The sequence below is a fragment of the Suillus clintonianus genome (genome assembly GCF_016758775.1).
Source record: "Suillus clintonianus strain FC179 chromosome Unknown DEU56scaffold_101, whole genome shotgun sequence".
NCBI lineage: Eukaryota > Fungi > Basidiomycota > Agaricomycetes > Boletales > Suillaceae > Suillus > Suillus clintonianus.
This window is the reverse complement of record NW_024539325.1, coordinates 73,202-97,039: the sequence shown is the minus strand read 5'-3', so window position 1 is coordinate 97,039 and position 23,838 is coordinate 73,202. Positions and strand designations below refer to the sequence as shown.

The following is a 23,838-nucleotide window of genomic DNA, read 5'->3' as shown; positions in this document are numbered from 1 at the left end:
GACTACTCAATTAGGTAAGAAGGGTACATAACTTTGTCGGGAAAATGGAACATCCCGGCATAAAGTTGCCGCAGTCCAGTTCTGAACCCACAGAACCGGTTCCAAACTTCGAACCGGACCGTGGTTCGGTCCAGTAACGGTTAGGGTTCGGGAGGTCCAGAGGTGGTTGGGTTCGCGGTTCAGAGATAAGTGGAATTTGAGAACCGTCCACGGACCTGTTCGAACTGTGACCGAACCGCTATAGATATTTTTAAAAATGGTAAACAGAGTTTGTCTACCGGTACTGTAGTTTAGTCTGTAACTGTACAGTTGTAATATATCAGTGGCTGAGTCACTACCGACTCGTACCGAGCGCTGAATACTAGTGTTGCGCATCGTTAAATCACACTAGTATGGATGGTCAGTGTGCATTGAACATGGATGGGTCACTCAAAGACCCCCGCGACATAGAATGGGAATATTCCCCGACGCAAAAAAATTCTGCTATACCTCTCGCTGCTCCTCCATCACCATCACCAGCAGTTCCTGGCCCTAGATCTGCCTTCGCATTCGGTGCACAGCTGACACCAGCGAGTTTTGCCCCTGCGGCACTAAAACATAATGTCGACTCAGATCACTCGACTAAACCACGCACCAAGTCCAAGGCAATTTCAAAAAGGGCTCACCAGAATGGGAAAAACGTGCCCAATGCAAAGGTAACACAGCCGCCGCCAGTTGCATTTGACCGCGTCAAAGCTGTGCGGGCTCAAAGTATGGCCTTGTCGGATGCTGGAGGTGAAACGGACAATGGTGACGATGGCGATGAACCTAAGAAAAAGAAGCGTAAAAAGGGCGACGGCGCTGCAGACATCATGACCGTGTTCAAACCTGTGGATGCCAATGACTTGTCACAAGGATTCGAGTGTGAGATATGTGTGTGAGTACTGAAATTAAATGAAGCGCGTCAGCAAGCTCTCTAAGTCCGTGACCAGGGCAAAGAAAAATGAAAATCTGAAGAAACATGCAAAATTACAGACCATCTTCAAGGGCAACAACTCGACGATGCGAACTCATATTAGTCGGATGGGCATGTGTCACTATAACACATACCGAGAGAAATGTGTAGAGGGTGATATAGACATGCATACACGATGCATACCTGAGGAGGAGGAAGAGCGCTTGGCAGGAAACCCCAATGGACAGTAGGTTCGACTTCTTGGAAATGAGACTCGTGACTGAGCGTGAATAGACAACCATCGATTCTGAGCTTCACACGCACTATCAAGAAACCTGAGGAATGGACTAATGAGGGATTTGATGATCTCCTTCTTCGTTTCATAGTCGAAACTGATCAAGTGCGTACAAATTGAAATAATCACAATATATTTCATAGGATCTTACTTACAGACATAGGCCCTTTCAATTGTTGACCACGACGCGTTCCGTGAACTTCTGATCTACAATGGTCGCAACAAAACAAAGTCAGCAGATATTCCACATCGGACTAAAGTTACTGAGTCGGTCTTGGCACGTGCTGTGGAAATACAGGCAGATCTCGCAACTGAATTGCAGGTATGTGCACAATCGTGTGGATGATATGCATAGCTTAAGGTTAGTAGGCTTCTCCAGGTCGTGTCTCACTCACGTTCGATGGATGGACGTCTAAAATCATGACGTCTTATCTTGCGGTCACAGCCCATTGGATGTCGGAGCATTGGCGGCTTCATTCAGAATTGCTGTCATTTTCCGAGATTCATGGCAGTCACAGTGGCGAGAACCTTGGCGCGGAACTGTATGATGTTATTAAGCGGTATGGTATATGTGATAAGGTACCACTTCGTTATGTGGAATTTGCTGAGTCTGACGAGTCTGATGCAGATACAAAATCTTACATCTGATAATGTTACCGTGAATGACAAGAGTATGCGGAGTCTTGGGAAAAAACTCAAGGACGACAAAATCACATTTGATGCAAAACAGCAGCGCTCACAGTAAGTTTTTATTGAATAGGCTTGCATAGGTCTGATGTTGGTGTCAACAGCTGTTTCTCTCACGCCGTAGCCATCGCCGAGGGCAAATTTTTATCAAAGCTCTCGCCTTCCATAAAAAAAAAGAACAAAGATGGAGTGTTTGAAGAACCATCTGAAAGTTCACGCGCTGGTGAACTGGACTCGCTGGAAGCAGACGAAGAGGATAATGAAGATGACATTCAAGCCCTCGAGCAAGAAGTTGAAGCTGCTCCAAGCTCCGAGAACGTGAAAGCTGTTGCGAAGCTTCTCTTAAAGATTCGAGGATTCGTTGCAAAGGTCAGTCCCAAAACTTCGTCATCATATGTAATGTCAATTCAAACTTCTCTATAGGTCCGACGTTCCCCGCAGGCTAAAAAATATTTCAAGAAGTGTTGCAAAGATGCACGGAATGAAGTTCTCGAGCTGCTTCCGTATTGCAAGACTCGTTGGGGCTCATGGAATGGAGTCATCACTCGCTTACTCATTTTGAAAAAGGTTCGCTACAAGGTTTGTGCACCTCCTTACTAGTCTAACATGCACACAGGCTGTCAAATTATTCACTAGTACAGCAGATGACTCGGACGACGTGCCAAATGTCGACAAAGGTCAGCCGACGTATTCGAGCTATCGGCTTGACGACTGTGAATGGGAGCTATTGGGTTTGATTAAAGAAGTCCTTGCGGTAAGCATCAGTCACTGGCGTCACGTCGCATGCGCTACTTTTAGATTGACGGTCCTCGCAGGCTGCGGCAGAAATCCAGGAGGCTTTTTCAGCCGAGTATTACCCTACCGTCTGGCGCATCCTTCCCCTTTATGAAGACTTCATCGTAAAATGGCATAGTTTTGCGGCTGATCCAAACATGGCAGTACTGCGGCCTGCACTCGAAGCAGGCATTGAGTCCCTCAAAAAATACTACAACAAAACAGACACATCACCGAAATTCCCCAAGTCTGAAATTACCTTATGTGGACACTTTCCCGCGCCACAATCTTTTACGGGCCAATGACGCAATGATGGTTGATGACAATGGGCTCGCAGGTTCAACGACACTCCCTCAGACATACCTCAATACCCTCCTAAACGTGTAAGGCCGCCATCAGTCTGACGCAAGTCTGATGCGCCCCTGGTAAGTTCAGGATTTACCTTATATGTTATTACCGTATCAACTGACTGATGGACACAACTTGACAGTTTGTTCATACCCTCGTCTCATGGCACCTGCAATTTCAACAGATCTCAGAGTTTGCACACAATTGTCTGCAAACTCTAGGGTCTGTTGAAATTGGTACTGCTGCTTGACTATACTAGTAACTACGCACCTCAAGATGACAAGGTGGGCTGCTCGTGAGTGATTCACCATTCTCAACTTCTCTCCGCAGATGGAACTTTCATTTCTTCTTCACTATAGCCCAGCTTACATAGGTAAGCTCATTTCCTCATAGGTAAGCTCATTTCCTGTCTGTCACGCTGCGTGTGTTAATTCCCCGTCCTTTGTGTTCTCGGGTTTTTCTGCAGACGTTCACTACTACCACATGGATCTTCCCCGCTGCATTTGTAAACGAACTTTTAAGACACAGAAACAGCTCTCCGCTCATGCTTCGAAATGCCAGGAAAATCTCAACTTCACTTTCGACTCGATTCGTGAAAAACGAGAGAAAAAACGGAAATTGCAAACGAGAACCAAGCTTCGTGATAAGAAGGCTCGTGTAGCTACCCCCGTTGACGAGCAAGAACTCGACTACGTCAACCTTGATACGGACGATACCTTTGACAATGTAAGTTTGTTTTTAACTATCATGCACCTGTATTTATAGTAATTTTCAGGACGTACCTCTCGCAGGGCCTTCAGGTCCAGCACTTCTGCCCACCCCACCCCCACCCGTTGTTTCAAAACGTTCGGGGCGTGCTATCCGCATGCCTCAACGGTTCATCGACTACCTTCCTGGCTCAGACATACCTCTGGCACACATGACACAGCAGCCCACACATCACCCATCTCCTCCACGACTTCGATCGGAGCCTTCTGACCAAGGTTTGCCATCTATTGACCAACCACTGGCTGAGTTATTCGAGACAGAGCCTGATTCTATGGGACTGTATCGAATCTACCCGACACGCCCCACATTTATTCCCCCCAACGACTCATCGCTCATCAATTGCACAGATGCACCAACACTAGAGGGAGAACGGGTGACAGAGTCATCTGCGTCTACAGGATTTGCTCCTCCTGATGTCGACGATGATCATATTTTCGATCCGTTTACTAATCCGACGTGCGGGTTGATGATGACTTGGCGCTATACCGGAACCAACGAGAAGTCTGATGCAGAAGTCAACCGACTAGCTCTCTTCCATCAGCACCCGGACTTCACATTGGAGGATGTCCCCGGTTTCAATTGTGCTCGTGAGTCCAAACTAATGGATGCATACCTACAAGACAAGACAAATCCACTGCGAGAAGAATTCGGCTGGCGTCAGTCGACAGTCACAATACGCCTCCCCAAAGAACACCAGACCTGGCCATCCGAGCAGCATGCACCAGAACTTGAGGTGCCGGGCGTATATCACCGCTCTCTTACATCAATCATCCGTTCAACATTCGAGGATGACATTTCGAAAACATTCCACATGACACCCTATTCTCAGTACTGGAAGGCTTCCGACACAAAAACTGTTCAAGTCTTTTCAGAAGCTTATTCCTCTCCTACGATGCTTGACGCTTATGCCGAGATCAATGCTATTCCCCGTGAAGAAGACGACGATCTCGAACGTGTACTGGCACCTCTCATGATGTGGTCCGACGCAACTCATCTTGCAAGTTTTGGAGACGCTTCACTGTGGCCATTCTACATGTACTTTGGCAACCAGTCCAAGTACACGCGAGGGAAGCCAACATCGTCTGCATGTCACCATGTGGCCTATATTCCCTCGGTAAGTTCCATCTTAATGATGATCTGTATGACCATTAATATACTACAGCTTCCCGATAATCTCCAAGACATATACGTTGACATCTTTGGCGAAGGCACAACGGACCAGGTCCACACGTTTCTCAAGCGCGAACTTATTCAAGCGATCTGGCGGCTGTTACTAGACGGGGACTTCATGCACGCATATGAGCATGGAATAGTCATTCGCTGTAGCGACGGAATCACACGTCGTGTCTTCCCCCGATTTTTCTCATATTCTGCAGATTATCCAGAGAAGTAAGTGGAATCTTCGATCGTTTTTTGTTGCATGCTTACTAGCTTCTTGCAGGGTCCTTCTCGCAACCATCAAGTTTTTGGGCCAGTGTCTGTGCCCCCGTTGTCTCATCAAAAAATCTGATGTTCCTGATATGGGCACCAGGCTTGACATGAGACGCCGTGAGACTAGGAAGCGGGTAGACAACGATCATCGTCGACGCCGTGTAGAGGATGCTCGAAGGCTTATTTTTCAGACAGGTGCATCCGTTGACGGGACTCGTATCAAAAAAATTCTCAATCGTGAATCTTATGTCCCCATCCGCGTGAGTCTTGTTTTTCTTGTGTTTTAAGACCGATGCTCAATAAATTAAAACAGAATGCATTCTCAGTTCAGTTGGGACCACTCGACTTCAACGTTTTCATCATGTTTGTAATTGATCTTCTGCACGAATTCGAACTCGGCGTTTGGAAACATATTTTCATTCACCTCTTGCGAATTCTCCATGCTCAAGGCGGTAGAGCAATTAAAGATTTGAACGAGCGGTGAGTATTTACATTAAATAGTTCACTAATCTAACTGTATGTCTGTAGCTATCGGATGATCCCCACCTTCGGCCGTGGCACTATTCGACGATTTCATACAAACGCATCAGCTATGAAGCGACTAGCGGCTCGGGACTTCGAGGATCTTCTTCAGGTAATTTGAGAGTTTTGTTTTTACCTCGTGTTTCTGATGTTATGGACTGCTAGTGCGCTCTTCCCGTGTTTGAGGGTCTGCTACCCGGAGTTCACAATTCGATGGTCCTGGACCTACTTTTCGACCTAGGCACTTGGCATGCTTTTGCCAAGCTTCGCATGCACACTGACGATACCCTTTCTCTATTCGACCACGCTACAGTTACTCTTGGGAAGACAGTTCGACAATTCAGGGACAGTACGTGTAAACACTACCACACTACTGAACTTCCCACAGAGTACGCAACACGAGGCCGACGTGAAGCTGCTCTAAGTGCCAAGCAAGGCCCACCTTCAAAGCAAAAGGGGAAGGGACGGTCATCTGGTCCCAAGGTTAAGAAACTTAATCTTCAGACTTACAAATACCATGCGCTTGGAGACTATCCCAACACTATCCGACTAATGGGGACAACCGATAACTACTCGACGCAACCAGTGAGTGTTGCAATTGATTGTTGAGTTAGTGCTCACTAGTGTTTTCGTAGGGCGAGTTGCAGCATCGGCGTGCTAAACGCTGGTATCCCAGGACACCAAAGAACAAGAAGACACTGCTGAAGAACATGGTCGTTCAAGAGGCACGAACTCGTTTAATTGCGAGGATTGTTGCTCAAGTGGATAGGGTTATTTCTGCAAGGATGGGACAATCACGACGGCGTCAACGCACCCCCCCCTCCGATCACTATCATATTTCAAAATATCCCAGGGCATCACACGACCTCACTGGCTGGTTGAGCGACTTCGAAGATGACGATCCTGCCACAAAGGTTTGTTTGTTTATTTTCTTTGATATGTACCTACTAATAATGGACCCATCAGAACTTTGTCCCCCTGCTCAAAGATCATCTCCTTGCTCGTCTCCGGGGTATTGATTATTCAGGCGACGAACATGACTTCTCTGATGCGGACCGAGATCTCATTATCCTGGCGAACAATAAAATTCACGAGCATAGCATCCTACAGATTAACTATACGACTTATGATCTAAGAAGGGAGCAAGATTGCATTAACCCTCGAACTCGCGCCGATCTTATGGTTCTATCGCACGAAGATGACGACGACGAACGGCATCCTTACTGGTATGCACGACTAATCCGCATATTCCACGTTGATGTCTGGTATTACGGGGGGGATAATGCACCTTCAACCTCAAGGCGTATGGATGTTCTTTTCGTCCGCTGGTTTGGACGGGACATAACCTTTCCAGCTGGCTTCTCCAATAAACGCCTGCATCGCATTGGTTTTATTACCGATGACACCAGCAATCCAGACATTGATTCTGGCTGCTTTGGATTTGTCGATCCCGATCAAGTGATCCGTGGTGTGCATTTGATTCCCGCGTATGCCTACAAGCGCACGACACAGTATCTTGGACCTTCGTTTGTTCGTCGTGATGAAGAGGCTGATGAAGACTGGCGATATTTTTATGTTAATATGTCAGTCAGATTGTTTTATTCTCAGCCTCACGGTGTCTTACTCTGATTCATAGGTTCGTGGACCGTGACATGTTCATGCGCTTTCGTGGTGGTGGGGTAGGTCACAAAATCACGCGAGAATGGGACGAGTTCTTACAGCGGGATGGCGCACCTACTCAACAAGATGCTGCAACAAGTGACGAAGAAGACATTGATATGGCTGGAGATCTAGATGAAGAGATCATCGAGTCTGACCAGGGTGACGATGACGAGGATGAGAATGACAATGATGATGACGAGGATGACGGGCATAATGAATCACCGCAGGATGACGACGATCTAGACAAGGTCATTCCAGACTCAGACGAGGAGCTGGATGACGATTTCCTTGCTCAGGCAGGATATAGTGCACTTTAACAATAATTATGATTGGACTGTCTACAAGAGTGTATACATCGCCCCTGCTAGTAAGCTCGCACAGTCCACACACCTCACTCAGCACGCTTTCCCGCTCAAGGTAATCTTCGAGCCTACAATCTGAGAGATGAGTCAACCATTTGCTAACCGTAACTGGGCGTTCGTCCGAAATTCACCAAGGTCAGAACGTAACCGCGCACGGGAGACAAAGCGGTGCCAGATGCTCATGTCGGCGGTACGTCCGGTGATGCTGAAGTACTTAACACGTGGATCATTGGGGGTAGCGGGGTTGAACACGTTGTTGAGGTAGGATGACGTCAAATTAGCATATGCAGGCGAGTCCAGGATGGACAACAAGAGCGTTGTGAAAGACGACGGCAAGGAAGCCAGTGACAAGGAGAATGAAGTCTCGCGCTTCTCAGTGGTTGTCTCCTTTTCCGGCATAGACTCCTGCCGAATCTCGTTCGTTTTCTTGAACATTTCTTCCTGGGGTTGTCTTCCGAGGCCGATGTGTGTCTTGCCATCAAGTGAAGTGAATGCACTGCAAAGCGAGGATAAGAAATTGGGAACTTACCGCACGCAATTCGGAATTGATAGCGAATGTGTCAAGAGCAGTGGTATGAAGCTCAGATGACACTTTGAAATCAGAAGGAGATAAATTTGGCGGCCATGGTTTGGTATCGTCCTTATAGAAGCATCGGCCTGTTTATGGATGACTGCATGAGTCTGGTGGACGCTAGTAAAAGCCAAACGTAGTAACATGCCTGGTGTGTTTGAGGCACTTGGTGGTTCCGTGAGGGAGGAGGACTGCGCGCGTGCATCGTGACGAGAGTGTTTGCGAATGATGTCTGATTTCATGCTGATGGGGCGTGCCAAGCTGTGGAGCTTGTAGTAGAGGCCGCATCTGCATGTATGTAAGGCATTAATTAGTACGAGTATGAAAGGAATAGGAAATAGGTACTTACACATTACAAACGGTCTTGCCTTTGTTGTCCTTCCTCCATAGAGGCATCGCGGTCGTGTGGCAGTTGTAGCACTGCGCGCTGCCTGTAGATACAGAGTTGAGGTTAGAAAAACGACCCCCTCCCGAAAGCCCACTCAACCGGACTTACACGAAGCCAGCGCAGATATTTATGCTATAAGAAAGAGACGCATTAGCAAAAGCCCATGTCCACGTGATGTACGTGAACGAGATAGGACTGACCAGTTTACAATAGAGACCGCAAGCGTTTTGACGCTCCCAGAAGCACACCGTCCAGCTTTGCTGGTCTTTTTGGTAGTGGACGTCTGCACGGTTAGTTGGCGTTTTGCCGGAGCGGTCCTTGCCGCGAGTGCGCAGGTGGGATGATTGGGCGTGTGTGGAATGGAGGGGGACCTGAGGGACTGGGAACGGGTCAGGTGTGGAGGGCTGTTGGGGGTGCTGCTGCTGACGAGAGTCGCTCATGAGGGCGGAATTAATGTGCAGAGGAGGGGTCAAAGGATATGGGCGCCACCTATGAGGGCCTAGGACCGAATGGAGAGTTGGCCTGATGCAGCTCTCATCTTTACTGGCCACTTCACGATGACCTGCAGGGCGTCCATCTAGGGCAGGGATAGAAACATTTGAAAGCTCCGAGTGGTGACCGGTGAGAGTTGTGAGCGTTATGCTATGCAATGCAGGCAACGAGGAGCGACACTTGATAGCAGGCGTGAAGATGTCAGGAGACTGGAGCGGTCGCCAGCGAAGGACGTGCACGAGCGTTTGTGATAGCAGGAGCAACACGAGAGAAAGCGCGGGCTGCAGGCATTGAGCAAGCTTAGGGTTAGGGTTAGGAGTTTGCACCTACAAGGTGCCAGCAATTATGAGGTGCCAGACAAATCTGCATGCTCCGGGCTATAAGACTTGATGTGAGAGTACCATCTGGCAGAGTGCAGGTATTTCGATGGTTCGCGAGCGCAGTACAACTTGCTACACCCGGACCATTGGCATCCGTGCCGGCTTCCAAGCCGCACTATATGTATTGCCTCCAGTCCGGAGCTGAACAAGTCGTACATGGCAGGCTCCACCTATTTATGCTTTTCGCCCCCCGGCACACCAAAGGGAGTTACTAGGCAAGGTGGGTAGAGCTCGGGCGTCTGCACTAGCAGTAGGTCGATGCAAAGATGCAAAGCAACTGACTTTCTCAAATTTTCTCACAAGTCGAATTATTATTTTGGCCGGTCATACGAAATTGTACGGTCACGTGACACATCAACATAACCAAACATTGACTTGTTGATTGCATAGATATTGACGCGCACACCATATCATTTTGTATACCATGTCCACCTCTGAACCCATCGACCTACTGGAAAACTCTACTCTTTTCGATGACAATACCATTGTCATCGAAATTGATAACCTCCTCATTGGATGGCCAACATACACAATAGATTTCACTCCAGAGCGTCCGGGACCAGTGGTAAGTACTTTTATTATATCTGAGTCGTTTAAACACTGATATCTACGGTATAGAAGTTGATATTGCGCTTGAAGGATGCGTCGAAATTTAGATGGGTTGAGGACGAGAACAGTGAAGATGAGGCAGAGGGGACAGTAAAACCAAAAAGGTAAGTACTTTTTCACTTCTTGTTGGTGTACTGACGCGTTCCGACTTTCCAGTCACTTGCCGCAAGTTACTGAAGAGGACCCAGACATTACTCTGGTCTGTGAGGCAACTCCCAAGTAAGTGTTGATCTATTCGTTAATTCTGATGTTCGCATTATTTATTCTGTCAGGAATACTCAACGCGTCAGTGCAAAACCCGTAGAGTTGCATGGCGTCCGCAGAGACTCTCCTTCTATACGTCTCACACGGGAGAAGTTCAAGGAGGAGCATGGTTATACATGGCCCCCCCGCCGTGGCTTCAGGGCGGTCTCTTCTGAAGTACCAACCACTCAACTTGATGCGATATTGACGTTGCCTGCTGCTGTCTGCTCCGAGTAATTTTCTTTGCACTTTACCATTGTCATCTCATTGCACTGTACCATTGTCATCTTGTTGCACTTTACTGTATCGTTCTGCACATACATTGTCTCTGTAATCATAGAATCACATTAATTGTATTTTCTTGCTGTGCAACACGCATATAGTCACCAAATGGGAACATGTGACCTAATATCGCGTCAACATAACCAAACAGAACTTAATCATATTAGTCCTATGCCCTAACCCTTAACTCATCCCACCATCATGTCAGTGCGTTATCGTCCTGGCTCGTCTTCGAGCTCCTCTGCCCTCCGTAAAACACCAGATTCATATACACGTAGTGCATCTGAGATTTCGTATGTGCGTAGCACATCTGAGACTTCATTCAAGTCGCCAGAGCCCGTGAAACTCGGGAAACACAAGCACAAGTCCGATCGACCCTTACAGCCATCGAAACTCGGTAAACGGAAGCGTAAACCTTCTGATGAGGAAGAGGAGCAAGTTGAAATGAAGCACCATCTGAAAGCTAAGTCTAAACGTCCACGATCGTGAGTTCTGGGCATTTATACACGCATATATTGACTTTAGATTTCATTTTAGGCATCGAAAGGAGGAAAAGTAAGCATTTTTCAACACTCGTGGATATTAATCTAACGATGTATGAAGGGGTGCTATGACACCGCGTGATCAATGTCTGAACTTCGCTCGGTGGATCCCTCGAGGGATCGACATGTTCTGCATTCTCAAAGATATCTTCCGCATCGCACCTCTAATCGAGGATGCGCGTGCTCAATCTGACCATGACTCCGATGTAGACGATGCACACGTTACTCTTCTGGCTAACATGTAAGTGATCGTTGTCGTGTTTCATAGCTGTATTACTAACAACTACTAGATCAAAGGATGCACAGGACCAGATCCTCCGAACCTACAAGAAGACTATCGCTGGTGCACCATATCTCCAAGAACTCATGAAAGGTGATCGAAAGAAGTCTAACGAGCTACAGGAGATTCTTGATGATGTACGTGCGCATATATGCACCTTTCAGTTGACTAATGACTTTACAGATGCAATATTTGATTGGACAGGTGCGATCCGAAGATGCGGCTCACTTGAAAAGGAGCATCACACGATATGCTACCTTCGACGGCAAGGGTCTGGAGCCTTCTGTCTTCCCCGAAAGCAAGGAATCACGTGCCAAGATGGGCCTCAACCACCCGCAACTCGCGCGCATGTTGTGTCCTATCAAATTCCTTTCTGAATATCAAAAGGACCCCTCAGCGTATGTACTATTTTTTGCTGCGTGTCCATATACTAATATCACCTGACCAGCACTAAAGCCAAACTTGAGGCTGGAACTATTAACATGGATGCGCGAGCGTGGCCCGCGCTGTTGTATAAGGCTGGAGCTGCTGGAGTGGCTGGGGAGTCCTTTGACCTGGCCAATGTACAGGATGGCCTTTTCGAAGGATTTCTACTTGAACGCGTGAGTTTACTAGTATCTCACGACGACAGACCACTCACCTTGCTCAAGGTGATGAAACATGTACTTACCGGTCCCTCGTCCGCACTCGCTGGAGACGACTTTCACGTCTCCAATTCTTGCAATGCCGTAATCCACGGAATGATGACAGTGGAAGCCGAAAACATTGCTTACGCAGCCGTTCAGGTGAGTCATTATGTAGTGCATGACTCTGTCTTCAACACACCACGATAGGCACGCTCAGCAATTACTTCTCGCGACAAATGGACCGCAGAGGATGGTAAATTCTCGTATCGAAAATTTTATTACAGGATCATCGACGTCATTCGCAATCCGCCAGACAAACGATGGGCAACAGCAATCCTACAACACTACAACCTGTACGTCTAAATATTCTGGTAGTACATTCGCTGATCACTTCTTTTTAAGAAAATTATTCAAAGACAAGGCTGGACGTGCTGCTGCCCTCTCGACGTCTCCAACCTCAGATGCTGGAGACTTGGACGAAGATGAAGACGACGTTGCATTGATGCGTAAACAGTTTGCTCTTCGGTCTGCAAATCCCGCAAGCACGGTGCAACCTGCTCCACCACCGCCTGTTCTATCAAGTTCTATTCAAGTTGGCTCAGAGATGCTTCCTCCACGGCTGCGTACTCACCAGGACGCAAGCCCGGCAGCCTCACCTTTTCCTCCACGGCTGCGTACTCACAAGGACCCAAGCCTGGCAGCCTCACCTTCACCTACTACTCCACATTCCTCTTCACCTTCTTCCCCGGCTCCGTCCTCACCTGCAGCTGCTCCCCCAGCTCCGAAGCCACGCCCCAAACCGCGAGCTGTGGTTAGTAAGTCCCAGGTGCAAGCTCTGTTCTCACCTGCAGCTGCTCCCCCGGTTTCAAACTCGCATCCCGTTCACACAGCACCATCCGAGGCATCCACGCCACTGCCCCGCAAAAAGCAGAAGTTAACCCAACCAGAAAGCCCACTTACGGAATCCGAAGCGGAAGAAGTTGAGACTCCAGTTCGAAGATCACCCCGAAAAGCTCAATCCAAGGCCAGTGGCAAGACTGCTAAATCCGCTAGCGCACCCAAGAAAAGGAAGGGAAGAAAGTGATGTGTAATGATCTTCCATTTCGTCTCATTGTCGACGCTGATTTTTCTCACTCAAGACGACGTCTGTCTGTCTCACTTGCAATATAGCAATATTCAAGCCGCTGTCCACTCGTCGCATGTTTCACTCTTGTCGTCGTCCCACTTCTCATTCGCAATTCGCATTCAAGCTGCTGTCCGATCATCGCATGTTTTGCTCTTGTCGTCGTTGTCATACCGAGTCTCCTTCAGAAGCTTGGGCGCGTGTCCGCTCTTAGAGAAGCTTTGGTGCATGTTCTGCTCTTAGATGTACTTTTACTGTCTGCTCATACCATGTAATGCAATACCGAAATGAAATAGTCTTATCAGAATTTTCCAGCAGATCAGAACATATAAGTAGCATTGCCATATCAATGCTTATAAGCTCAAAATCTATGCTAAGGTACCAGTTACTTACCCAACCTCCGCCATCTTACCTTCAATTGAGTTTCTCAACCAGATCTTATACGTCGGTTCCCCCGCCTTCCGCGCGCTGATACACCTGGTGCACCTTTTGTGACCTTGCGCATCCTGGTCAGTCATTATCAGCCCTTATCCGAGTTGGGGAATTTCGGTGATGCAACTCCCCGGTGCACATCGTGTCTATGTGTGAGTCTATGTGACTCTATACTTTTATTAATCACTTACAAATTATTTTCAGACCTAAATCCGTGTGTCAAGGACGAGTACTTCAAGGTAGCGTGGTCCGATGAAGGTCAAACACAAGCTCGAATCGTGATGGAGCAAGTTGTGAGTATCTCTCGTGTTCACATAGTAGTACCCTACTGACACAGATCTAGTTCGACAAGTACGAAAAGCTGTATACATCGCAGCAAACAGTAGATCGTTTATCGAATGCTGGACGTACTAGTGCACCTTCCGCCGTTTCACGCACCGGTTCGAGTAGCTTGATTGCAAGGGCTACGGAAAGTCGTCGAACTCGCGAACAGCTATCAACCAAAGTCGCTCGAGCCGAGTTGAAGGTTTTCCTCGCAGAAGAATTAGTTGCTGTCGACGAAAGTAGCTCACCAGAACAGCAAGCATCATCAATTTTTTCGTGGTGGAAGGTACATTCTCGTATTGTATCATTTTGCACATATCTACACTCAACATCATTACCAGACTAATGCTCCCCGTTTTCCCATCCTGAGTCGAATCGCACTCGATTATTTACCTGTGCAAGGTTCCTCGGTGCCATGCGAACGAGCATTTTCGGACGCAGGACTTACAGACACGAAACGGCGTGCAAGACTGCTTCCCGAGAACTTTGGCGACATTCAGACGGTGAAAGGCAAATACAAGCGGGAGCGAAGGCACAGAGACACAGAGAAAGCTGACAGGGAGGCTGCGGAGAGGAGACGATGGGCAGAAGACTCCGTTTTTGAGGTGCAAAAACAAAAAGACGGTCGTTCAGCGCTGCGGGAGCTCGAGTAGTAAAAAAAATTCCATTTTGTATCAGCGAAGGGTCTGGAACCGGTTCGAACTCGAACAGAACCATACGAGACCGGTCCATTGGCGAACCTATAATCCTGGTTCGGGTTCGAGGGTGAGGAAATAATGCTACTTGGTTCGAGTTCGAGTTCGACCAAAATCTGCTCGAACCGGACCTGAACCGGACTGCGGCAACTTTATCCCGGCACAACCATTGGACCAACGTTAGACTATTCATTGGGCCCATGGGGAGACTCTTAATTCAGAGGAAACGATTATGCATCAGCATCTGATCACGGGAGACCGAGCTCCGACGGATGCTGAATTAATCCGCATAATGAATGCTCAGAATAGGACAATGGTAGGATGGCCGCTGGAAGGAGACACAGGGTGCGAAAACAGGCATAATGATATTATACAATGCCAAGATACGTGAGAGATCCAAGAAAGGTCCAGGTATTCGTGAAAGAATCGCATAGGTATCTGTGGGCATACCCTCAAACCATTTTGCTGACGACCACTCTACTAGTAATTATGAAAGTCCATTGCCGCTTCGTTGAAAAACCCAAGAGCTAAAATACAGTCCAAAACCTAGGTCGCACTAGCTTCTTCGTCAAGAGCTTGCTGTGAAGCATGAGCAGTGGGATCCTCGTTCTTCACCCAGACACCTGGGTGAAAGAAATTGAGCGTGTAAATAGCAAGAGTGACCAAGCCACCATCGAGCCAGTCTAGCAGCCATAGAGCATTGTTAGCGTACTCATAGCGAATACAGTGACAACGTACCGAAGTAGCGCTCCGTAGAAATCACTGGCCCAGCCCATCCATTGGCGAGCTCTATAGTACGGTATACCGATCTAAGGACGAGTTTAAGCACATCATAACTGCTGATAACAAAATGTGTTGAACGCTAACCGAATGAAGATGCAGAGGGTGCATAATGCCATGCTACAAAGCATAAGTTGCAAGTTCTTACTTACAGCACTTTGGCCTTTCTCCAATATGCGAGGCTGATCAACGTAGCGAAAGGGTGCATTATATTTCAAACGCAAAAGAGTCTCAATCGCCAAAGCGACGTAGACCACTATAGCAACTGGAGAGCGAAGGAAATGAATCTCAGTGAGAGAGAAGTGTCACAGGGGCATTAATCACTCACAAAGCTGGGCAGCAATTCCTCCTAGCATAATGTTCGCGCCCTGTCTCGATGATGTGGATGTCGCACGAAACATTGGGTGATGTACATACATTCGAAGCACTGGTCTTCGCACCAACCGCGTGTGCAGCTGTTGCACCTCCTACAGCTTGTACGATCAAGCAAATGACATCCTAGGAGTCGGAGAGATATGAAGGATTAACATCACTTGAATATATAATACTCACAAAGCAGCAAAAAAGGATGGTATCTGCGCTAGATTAGCAACTTAAATCTAGCACATAAGAGTAATACTGACATATTTTGGGGGTCAGACGGCTATACTGAGGTCCAAGTTGAGTGATTATCTTGCCAAGGATGATAAAGTTGGCTGCAACTAGTGGAGTAGGTGCTATGATGGTGCCAACGAGCCTGCAGCGAAAACGCTTGAGTGTGCATGCAAGTGATTCCTTCTCGATGAACGCTCACTGCATCTCAAAAGGTGTTAAAAGCTTGGGGCTCTGGCTTGACCAAAACCTGGCACTCCATCCCAATATTTCCAGGACACCCGCAAAGGTCGCTGTGGGGATCATCCACCAGAGTTTATACTTGAACGCCTGGCCCAAGTGGAGGACTGAAGATATCAAGCCATGATCATGTGTCGTGAACAGAAGAAATTCATACCAGTTGAGATACTGTACAACACCAAGAACTAGGGAACAATCTGAAATGAATGCAAGCCGTCCAAACAACATAACTCACAAGAACACAAATCCACTCTGTAGGGACATAGTGGTACGGACCGACAGTAACTGTTGCTGTTGACCACGCAATTGTTCGTAGACATCACTGAGGAAATTCATACTGTAGCACTCACGAGTCGTTGCAAACACAGAGCCGAGAGTCATTGTGACAGAACTAATAGCCTCCAGCTGGTGGGTGTTGAACAGTGGGAGCCTTATACACGCGAGGCAGGCATTTCTACTAAGTAAACACCAGGGGACAGAATTCCTGCTATGTACACCGCAGCGTCCTCAAATTAGCCCATCATGGCGTCGGCGCCTCGGCAATGAAAGGCTAGGCCCAAAATCGCCGATAAGCTGGAACGGGTACCCAGAAATACTGTCCCGGTGTGCCTCAAGCCGTCCCTCTTGCCGGAGCTGACGTGTCTCTTGGCTCATCCAACGTACTATGTAGCACTACTAGCACCGTTCGTGAAGGAAATGATACAGGCTCGAGTTCCTGTATCTGACGTGACTTAGGTCACGATGCAAGACTTCAAAAATGTTTTTATTGTAAAGTGCTGATCAAAAAACAAGAGCGTTTAGTAAGTGTGATTATGATAAGCCATGGGTGCTCACAGGGGGGGAGGCTCTAAACATGTCGACCTGGTCAGGTCCTCTTACCCTGAGAATTACAGTCGCATGCCACAGTCGAGGCTATTTTTGTGGAGAGATTTTTACAACTGACATACAGCGCAGCCGTCATGAAGCAACGTCAACAGCAGCTGTCTGTCTTTACGAGAGCTATGCCGCGGTTGCTGTGGTGTCATACAGCAGGCCTACGTACCGTCGTTTTGAGCTTTCAAGTTGACAAAAGTTCGGCAAAATTTACATACCGTGGTATGTCAGTGCCAGGTGTCAGGTTTTATATATATCGAGACTTGCGATGCCAGAGCCTAGGCATGGACCATGTGCACCTGTACATGTGAAAATATCAAAACATTCTGGTTCGACCGAGATGTTGGTGGCAGTTGCTGTCGTCGTGTTTGGTGAATTCGGCTGGCAATGGCAAGCTCATGTCAGCAGCACTTTCAATATTTCCATACTTGGCACCCCTCCTATTCCCCTGATACTGGACGACTTTTACCTTCGCTTTTACTAAAGTTCGTTTCTCATGCAGAGTCATAGCTTTAAATATGGTACCAACAGGAATAACGCTCGAGGTCACGGATACATATATGGGTCCCCCGTCGGACCAGGCCAGTGTCTATATTGCAATCAGTTATATATACTTCCCAAGGCATCGGCAAATCCCACGAGGAAAGCTGTCCTTGAAGTCAAGAATAGAACAGGGATAGCAGGGACTCTGCGTAGCTCGCCACACGGTCAATTCTTGAAGGAAAATGGCACGACCTCTGATGATTGTGATACTCTCAGAAACTGCGCGCTCGTGAAAGGATATATCATTCCTGCATCTACACCACGACAAACGTATCTAGTCTGAACACACAAGAATGTTCGTTTGTTTAACTCAGTGAAATCACAAGCTGCAGGTTCAGAGGTCGATCCAGAAGGTCAATTGATGGGTATAGTACATGCATGAGGCAGTAAATTATGTAAAAGTCTGTCTGAGTGAGAGGAATTCAATCGTGTGGTAAAACAAAGTACATAGGTTCAAGATGTAGCGAGATTAGATGATACACTTCTATAATCAGCGAAAATTGGTAGGATAATAAATGGGTATGCAATCAAAGTCAAGTTCCAATATCATTGTGAAGTAGGCTCCATTGCATCTGTGGGGAAGCGGAGCCTGGCCAATATCAACGTGTCCCAATCATTGTCATTAGATTTAGGATTCATTCGCACTGGCGATACTTTGCTCGCGAACACTGCCTTTTGGGGTACTGTCTCTTCGATGTATGAAGGGCCTCCCTCATCGGAAGGGTACTCGGTATTTGTGGTGAAGGTGCCCCACGGCCGACCAATCTCGCGATCCGAAAAGACGTTGAAATTGGCTTGGCCATTCGGATGAGAGTGGCTCACGAACAGCGCATACTCTGGCGCAGACAAAGTACCGAAAACTGCCGTGGAAAGTCAGTGTGAACTCGACCATGAATAGCGAGACATGAATACTCACCTAGGATAAGGTCTTCTCTCTGGATGGGATGACGAGGAGCATACTCCTTGACAATGGCGTTCACATTAGCCTTGAACCACTCCCTCGGTGCTGCCAGGTCTTCTATGAATTGATACATCGTGGCATCTGCATAGATGAATGCCGCCTTATGGCCCGCACGAAGGGGGAACGGATGACGCCTCAAAATGCGTTCCCTAAACGTGCGTGGTTAAAAAAACCAGCCAAAAATACGTGTTGTGCACTCACGAATATTCCCCGTTGTGACCTACCAGCGGGAAGGTCAACAACCCAGAAATTAGTTCAAGTCCCCTCTGCGTCATTGTGCGGATTGAGTTGAATTTCTGCCCAGTTCGAATAGGTCCCTCAAGGTACCCGGCCAGCGAAGGAATATTCTTGACTTTGCTTCCCGTCGTTGATTGGGGTGTCATGGCGTTAAACAGTGTGATAAACTCCCCTTTTGGCGCAGAAAGATATCCCACCGCACCCAGCTCGACATGAGAAGGTGACCAAAGGGGTAAGGTAACTGCCCGAGTCCAAAGGATCAATCATGTGCCAAACAAGAACAATTATAACACAAGACGTACGGGAATGATGGAACCCATGGTTTGACTGAGCTAAGGTCCTGAACCGCAACTCGTTTCGCCTCTCTTCCAGATGCTCGTCCATTGGCATAGGCAATTCGTATCCTAAGGCAACACGGTGCGAATGATGATGCCGAACCCCCTCCAATGCGGTGTGTTCAGCTTCTGGACTTGATGTGAGATGCGACGAAACACTACTTGTGGAAACGCTCTCCGCCAAAGATAGCTGACGAGACGGCGTATAGATAACAGTCCCTGAATACCTGCCTTCAGGCATCTTCACATTTCCCGTAAGAGGGTCCACGACAGGTTCCCAACGATGCAATGGATTGGTGGATGGCCGTCCGATTGGGCGGAAAGGTCTCGGCTGCGATCCACACGATGTCGCTGACAACGACCCCGTATCACCACAATCAAGCTCGCCCGTACCCTCAGACGCAGTACCAAACTCGTCTCCCAAACTCACAGGCGAGTCCGTGCCCGGCATGGCTTGACCTTCCTGCAGGGTAGACGAAGACGTCTCTGGTAGCGCAAGAGGATGCACGATTGGTGAGCGGTGGGGCGGCTGCGACCAATCCTCCATAAGTAGCTCGGCCTGCACTGGGACAGGGGACTCCACCACCCCTCCCTGTTGCTTACGGAGACGCTTGAGCGTCGCAGCAACGTACGGAAACAGAGGACGTTGCTCGGGGTCCCGAACCCAGCATTCTTGGATGAGATGTTCAACAAGTTGAGTTATGAGGGTGGTGGGAATCTCGGCACGCTTGTCTTTGTCTGTGGAGGCGTTAATGATATGTGGATATGGAATAGGTTGGGACTCACCAAGGACAAGGGATGCAACAAGCGTATCGTCGCGATGTCCATACGGAAGGTCACCCATGCCAAGAATCTCGATGCAGCAGATAGAGAACGCATATACGTCCGTAGCTGTCGTCAGTTTCGGGGCTCCACTGAGTAGTTCTGGTGCTTGCCAGCGCAGCGTCCCGTCTATATGGTACCTCAGTCAGAGGAAGAAGAATAGAAGGGAGACCAGATCAACGCACTCGTAACGGGCTTCCCACTCCTCCTCGACGCCTCCCACTTCATCTCGCTCTGCCCAAAGTCAGAGATAACACATCGCCCATTATCATCAACCAATACATTCGAAGCCTATACATCCCAGATTCAGACTCGAAGACCAAGCAATGATCAAAACTCACCTTCAGGTCTCCATGCAACACATTCTCCCCATGCAAGTACACCATCCCCTTCGAAATGTGATGCATGCATCGGAGAAGGTCTATGTCTCCCTTAGTACCTGCATTCGGAGGAGTCAATGCACCCCCAGCGGTTGATTCACCAACTCTCCCCTTCCTCTCCCTCAACCATCCCACCAAGCTCCCACCCCCACAGAACTCGCTCACGATAAACCACGGCCGCTCGCCTTGAGCACTGCTCGCACCCCACATTCTCAACACATTCTCGTGCTTCAGCTTCCTCCAAATATCGACCTCTTTCCTGAAGAGCGACGCAGGGGTGTAGGAAGAGAGGACCTTTATGGCAACACGCCGCCCAGACCAGCTACCGCGGTAGACTTTGGAGAAGGAGCCGCTGCCAATCATGACGAGGCGGTCAGCTTCGTAGCTATTTGAGAAACTTGGTCAACTTCGCCCGGGCAGAACTGAAGTGAGACATACCGGGTAATAGTCCAAGGAGGTAGATCCCAGGGAACATCCACATCTTGATCCTCGGCCTTCTGTACAGCAACACTGCTCAACCTCGTCATAGCCTCAATCCCAGTTTCCATCAACACTCTCTTCAAACCCTCTTCGATCACATTCCCTCCTTGCCCTTCGTTAGCTTCCCTTGCCTTCCTCAGCGCTTCTTCAGCCCTCCGCAGCGCCTTTAGTGCCTCTGGCACCTCTTCGGGGCGTACTTCCAATACTTCTAGCACCTCAGCATCACTGTGAGCACTGATGACAGATTGGAGCGTGGCATGGAATAGTGCACGGTCATGTTCTATATCGGAGGCATCTTGGGTTTTGTGAAGGTGTTGAAGCTCGATGAGAGGGGAGATGGGTGAGTCATTGGCATCGGAGGGGATGGTGTTGTCAGTCTGGGATTGCAGGGATTGGAGTGGGGACAACAATTGATTCTGTGCTGGAGGACTCCTGCTCAGCCCAGACGCCGCTGGGAGAATATCATGCACTTCTGGAAGTGCTTGTGTCCCGACCCTTGGGGTGTGGTCTAGGGGAATGGGCAGGGTCTGTGTCGGAGGAGATACATAGAGAGGAGGAGGTGTGGGCCCTTGCACATGGTACCCAGCATCAAAACGCCTCTCCCTCGCAAAGCCTTTGCATTCTTTGAGGATTCGGATTGTGATTGAGATCTATATCAAATCAAGGTTAAATCGATTTAAACTGAAGAAGCAGAAGCAAGAGAAACGACACTCACGTTAAACATCTGCAACGCATCCCCAAGCGCCTTGTCACATGCTTGAATTTCCTGCTGGATCTCGTCGCTACGCAGGAACCGCTTGATGAACGGACGTCGATTGAGCTTTACGAGAAAGTCGTACACCTTTTGAGAATGAGCGTTAGTACCCAAGTATAGTACAAACAAAATGGGCGCTCGACCCCCGACAAAATAAGAGCAAGGCAAAAACTTACCATCCCAATGCAGTCGTTCAGCTTCTGGACGGGACCTTGCACCTCCTGTGCTAACCCCACAATACCACCATCTCCATGCCCACCTTGCTGAGACTCCAACTCATTCTCAGCATTCGCGATCTCAGCGCGTACGGAGTAAATCGCCATTGCACAGCGCTCGGTAAGACGGAGACATTGGAGGCGGTTAGTCTGGTTAAACGCGTCAGTTCCTGCCCGCAAAAAAGAACAATAGAAGTCAAAAAATCACCTCGACTGCATCCACAGCCTCCCACACCGACAACAAGGTCTTCGCAGCTTCATGTAGCCCAGGGATAGGTGTAAGTTTGGCAACGTCACCAAGGACCATAAGAGAAGTTCGAAGCACGGGAGAGACGGCTACTACTGTGGATTTCACTGTAAAGAGTACGAAATTAGCCAAACCCAGCTTCACCCAAGGAAGACTCACCCGTCAACCAAGCCTTCTTACTGGTCCCATCCTTACTCTCTGTACTCTGGTAATTCTCGGTCTCGGCACCTTTCTCGGCACCCGAAGACGCCTCCACCTCTTGACCATTTTCTTTCTCAGCGGTGGCACGAGCGGCATTTCCCTCACTCGCAAAAGCCTTTCCTGCTTCTGAAAGCTGCGCGAGCTCAGAAGCGGGCAGTACAGCATTCAAAGCTAGTGATACGTTCTGTTGGAATACATGAGTATGTCGAACAGCGAAGTTTTAGCTTGAACAAATGAAAAAGGACAACCCCAAATTTCGAATCTCTTGGTTCACGTCTCCGTCCAGTAAGGACAGGAAGACGAAGACATTTATAAGCACAAAATAGACGGGACTCACCTCCCTCGCCCGAAGCCAACTATCATTCTCATTGTTCTCCTTCTCCCGCCCTTTTGCACTTGGACGATGGGTGAACTTATCATACCATGCTTCCGGTTGTTTGCTTTGCTCCTTTTGGAACGTATCTTGGACCTTCCCTTTACCTTTACCTTTGCCAGGAGAAGTCGAGAACGGTTTATCTGGAAGGATTGAGTGCACCGATCTTAAAGAAGAAATAAGAGAGCATACGAGGGGATGTCGAGGGCACCGCCTGATTTGGCAGTGCAGGTGCCTTGCCTTTTGTAGGTGACGACGAACCCAGGGACATGAGTACAGGAGAGACCTGTAGAGACTTTCCGTCCCAGGTCTCCATCGTAACAACGCGATGCTCTTCGATTTGCGGAATAGTCTCACTTGGTGACGCATTGGTCCCAAGATTTGCACCAAGGGACTTTGGAGACGACCTGGGAGACATCCCGAGTAGCTTCGGCCAATAGCTATGCTCGATGTCTTCCCTCCGCTCATCCTCTTCGATTCCTACACCTAGTGACCTAAGGGTCTGTGGGTGCATGTGTACAGTGGGAGAAGTGGGAGATACAAGGGTGGCAGGAGTAGCCTTGGGAGAGGATAGCAAAAGCGAATCCCCGTTCGCTCCATCTTCATCGCAAAAGCCCATCCCATGGTGATTGTGGATCTGAATATCTTCGTGAGCTAAGGAAAGGAGGTCGCTGTTCAAAGGAAGGGACAGAGAGTCGGGCAACGAAGACGGAATTGGAGTTTCCTGTTCCGCAAAATCATCCGATGTCAGGAGGTTTGTGTTCGATCCGGGCGCAGAAACGACCGGGTCTCTGAATCTACCTCTAACGAAGGGGAAACTCCTCCCTCTTGAGGGAGAAACAGACCTCCCCCTCTCGTTCGAGGGTGAGCGTGACCACCACCTCGTCGGCACGCTATTCGGTGGTGTTGCATCTCCCTGTGGGCGCGGTAAGTAACGATGCGAATCTGAGTGCCCATTCGATGACACAGGTACAAGAGACGCTGGAAGTGACCCCTCCTTTGTAGGAGATGTCGGTGCCGATGAGGCCTTTCTGTC

At 48.6% G+C, this 23,838-nt stretch overlaps 7 protein-coding genes across 7 annotated transcripts; 4 read left to right on the top strand and 3 right to left on the bottom strand.

Annotated features, from left to right (window-relative positions):
• Positions 1–3,873: 3,873 nt before the first annotated feature.
• On the top strand, positions 3,874–5,199 carry DEU56DRAFT_744902 (uncharacterized protein; the record flags this gene model as incomplete). Its single annotated transcript, XM_041349109.1, has 3 exons — positions 3,874–4,320; positions 4,369–4,920; positions 4,969–5,199. Coding segments are annotated over 3 exons (1,230 nt in total), but the record flags the coding sequence as incomplete, so codon positions are not given.
• Positions 5,200–7,639: 2,440 nt separating this feature from the next.
• DEU56DRAFT_759829 (uncharacterized protein) lies at positions 7,640–9,182 on the bottom strand (the record flags this gene model as incomplete). The annotated part of the gene is made up of 7 exons (XM_041350357.1): positions 7,640–7,660; positions 7,812–7,851; positions 7,887–8,279; positions 8,313–8,642; positions 8,704–8,774; positions 8,851–8,874; positions 8,943–9,182. The coding sequence occupies 7 exons, from the start codon at positions 9,180–9,182 to the stop codon at positions 7,640–7,642; spliced, it is 1,119 nt and encodes a 372-aa protein (XP_041203898.1).
• An 851-nt stretch (positions 9,183–10,033) lies between these two features.
• DEU56DRAFT_828422 (uncharacterized protein) lies at positions 10,034–10,849 on the top strand. Its single transcript, XM_041354425.1, has 4 exons — positions 10,034–10,179; positions 10,233–10,327; positions 10,380–10,442; positions 10,496–10,849. Exons 1-4 carry the CDS (start codon positions 10,039–10,041, stop codon positions 10,701–10,703), a joined length of 507 nt encoding a protein of 168 aa, XP_041203897.1. The 5' UTR covers positions 10,034–10,038; the 3' UTR covers positions 10,704–10,849.
• Positions 10,850–12,112: 1,263 nt separating this feature from the next.
• On the top strand, positions 12,113–12,547 carry DEU56DRAFT_688751 (uncharacterized protein; the record flags this gene model as incomplete). Its single annotated transcript, XM_041347075.1, has 3 exons — positions 12,113–12,172; positions 12,221–12,355; positions 12,404–12,547. Coding segments are annotated over 3 exons (339 nt in total), but the record flags the coding sequence as incomplete, so codon positions are not given.
• Positions 12,548–13,196: 649 nt separating this feature from the next.
• DEU56DRAFT_828418 (uncharacterized protein) lies at positions 13,197–13,628 on the top strand (the record flags this gene model as incomplete). Its single annotated transcript, XM_041354424.1, is given in 2 exon segments — positions 13,197–13,358; positions 13,374–13,628. Coding segments are annotated over 2 exon segments (240 nt in total), but the record flags the coding sequence as incomplete, so codon positions are not given.
• A 1,519-nt stretch (positions 13,629–15,147) lies between these two features.
• On the bottom strand, positions 15,148–16,655 carry DEU56DRAFT_923662 (RTA1 like protein-domain-containing protein; the record flags this gene model as incomplete). Its single annotated transcript, XM_041358533.1, has 10 exons — positions 15,148–15,453; positions 15,509–15,579; positions 15,638–15,815; positions 15,879–15,918; positions 15,968–16,048; positions 16,103–16,125; positions 16,174–16,286; positions 16,344–16,488; positions 16,539–16,566; positions 16,617–16,655. Coding segments are annotated over 10 exons (855 nt in total), but the record flags the coding sequence as incomplete, so codon positions are not given.
• A 1,688-nt stretch (positions 16,656–18,343) lies between these two features.
• DEU56DRAFT_744872 (uncharacterized protein) lies at positions 18,344–22,288 on the bottom strand (the record flags this gene model as incomplete). The annotated part of the gene is made up of 11 exons (XM_041349107.1): positions 18,344–18,657; positions 18,714–18,907; positions 18,960–19,236; positions 19,298–20,068; positions 20,117–20,281; positions 20,410–20,443; positions 20,494–20,917; positions 20,971–21,662; positions 21,728–21,853; positions 21,943–22,131; positions 22,190–22,288. The coding sequence occupies 11 exons, from the start codon at positions 22,286–22,288 to the stop codon at positions 18,344–18,346; spliced, it is 3,285 nt and encodes a 1,094-aa protein (XP_041203893.1).
• Between the last annotated feature and the right edge of the window lie 1,550 nt (positions 22,289–23,838).

Coding starts and splice junctions, on each gene's coding strand:
- DEU56DRAFT_828422 (XM_041354425.1), top strand. CDS start 10,039: ATGTCCACCTCTGAACCCATCGACCTACTGGAAAACTCTACTCTTTTC. Junction 10,328..10,379: donor GGGACAGTAAAACCAAAAAG/GTAAGTACTTTT, acceptor CCGACTTTCCAG/TCACTTGCCGCAAGTTACTG. Junction 10,443..10,495: donor GTCTGTGAGGCAACTCCCAA/GTAAGTGTTGAT, acceptor TTATTCTGTCAG/GAATACTCAACGCGTCAGTG.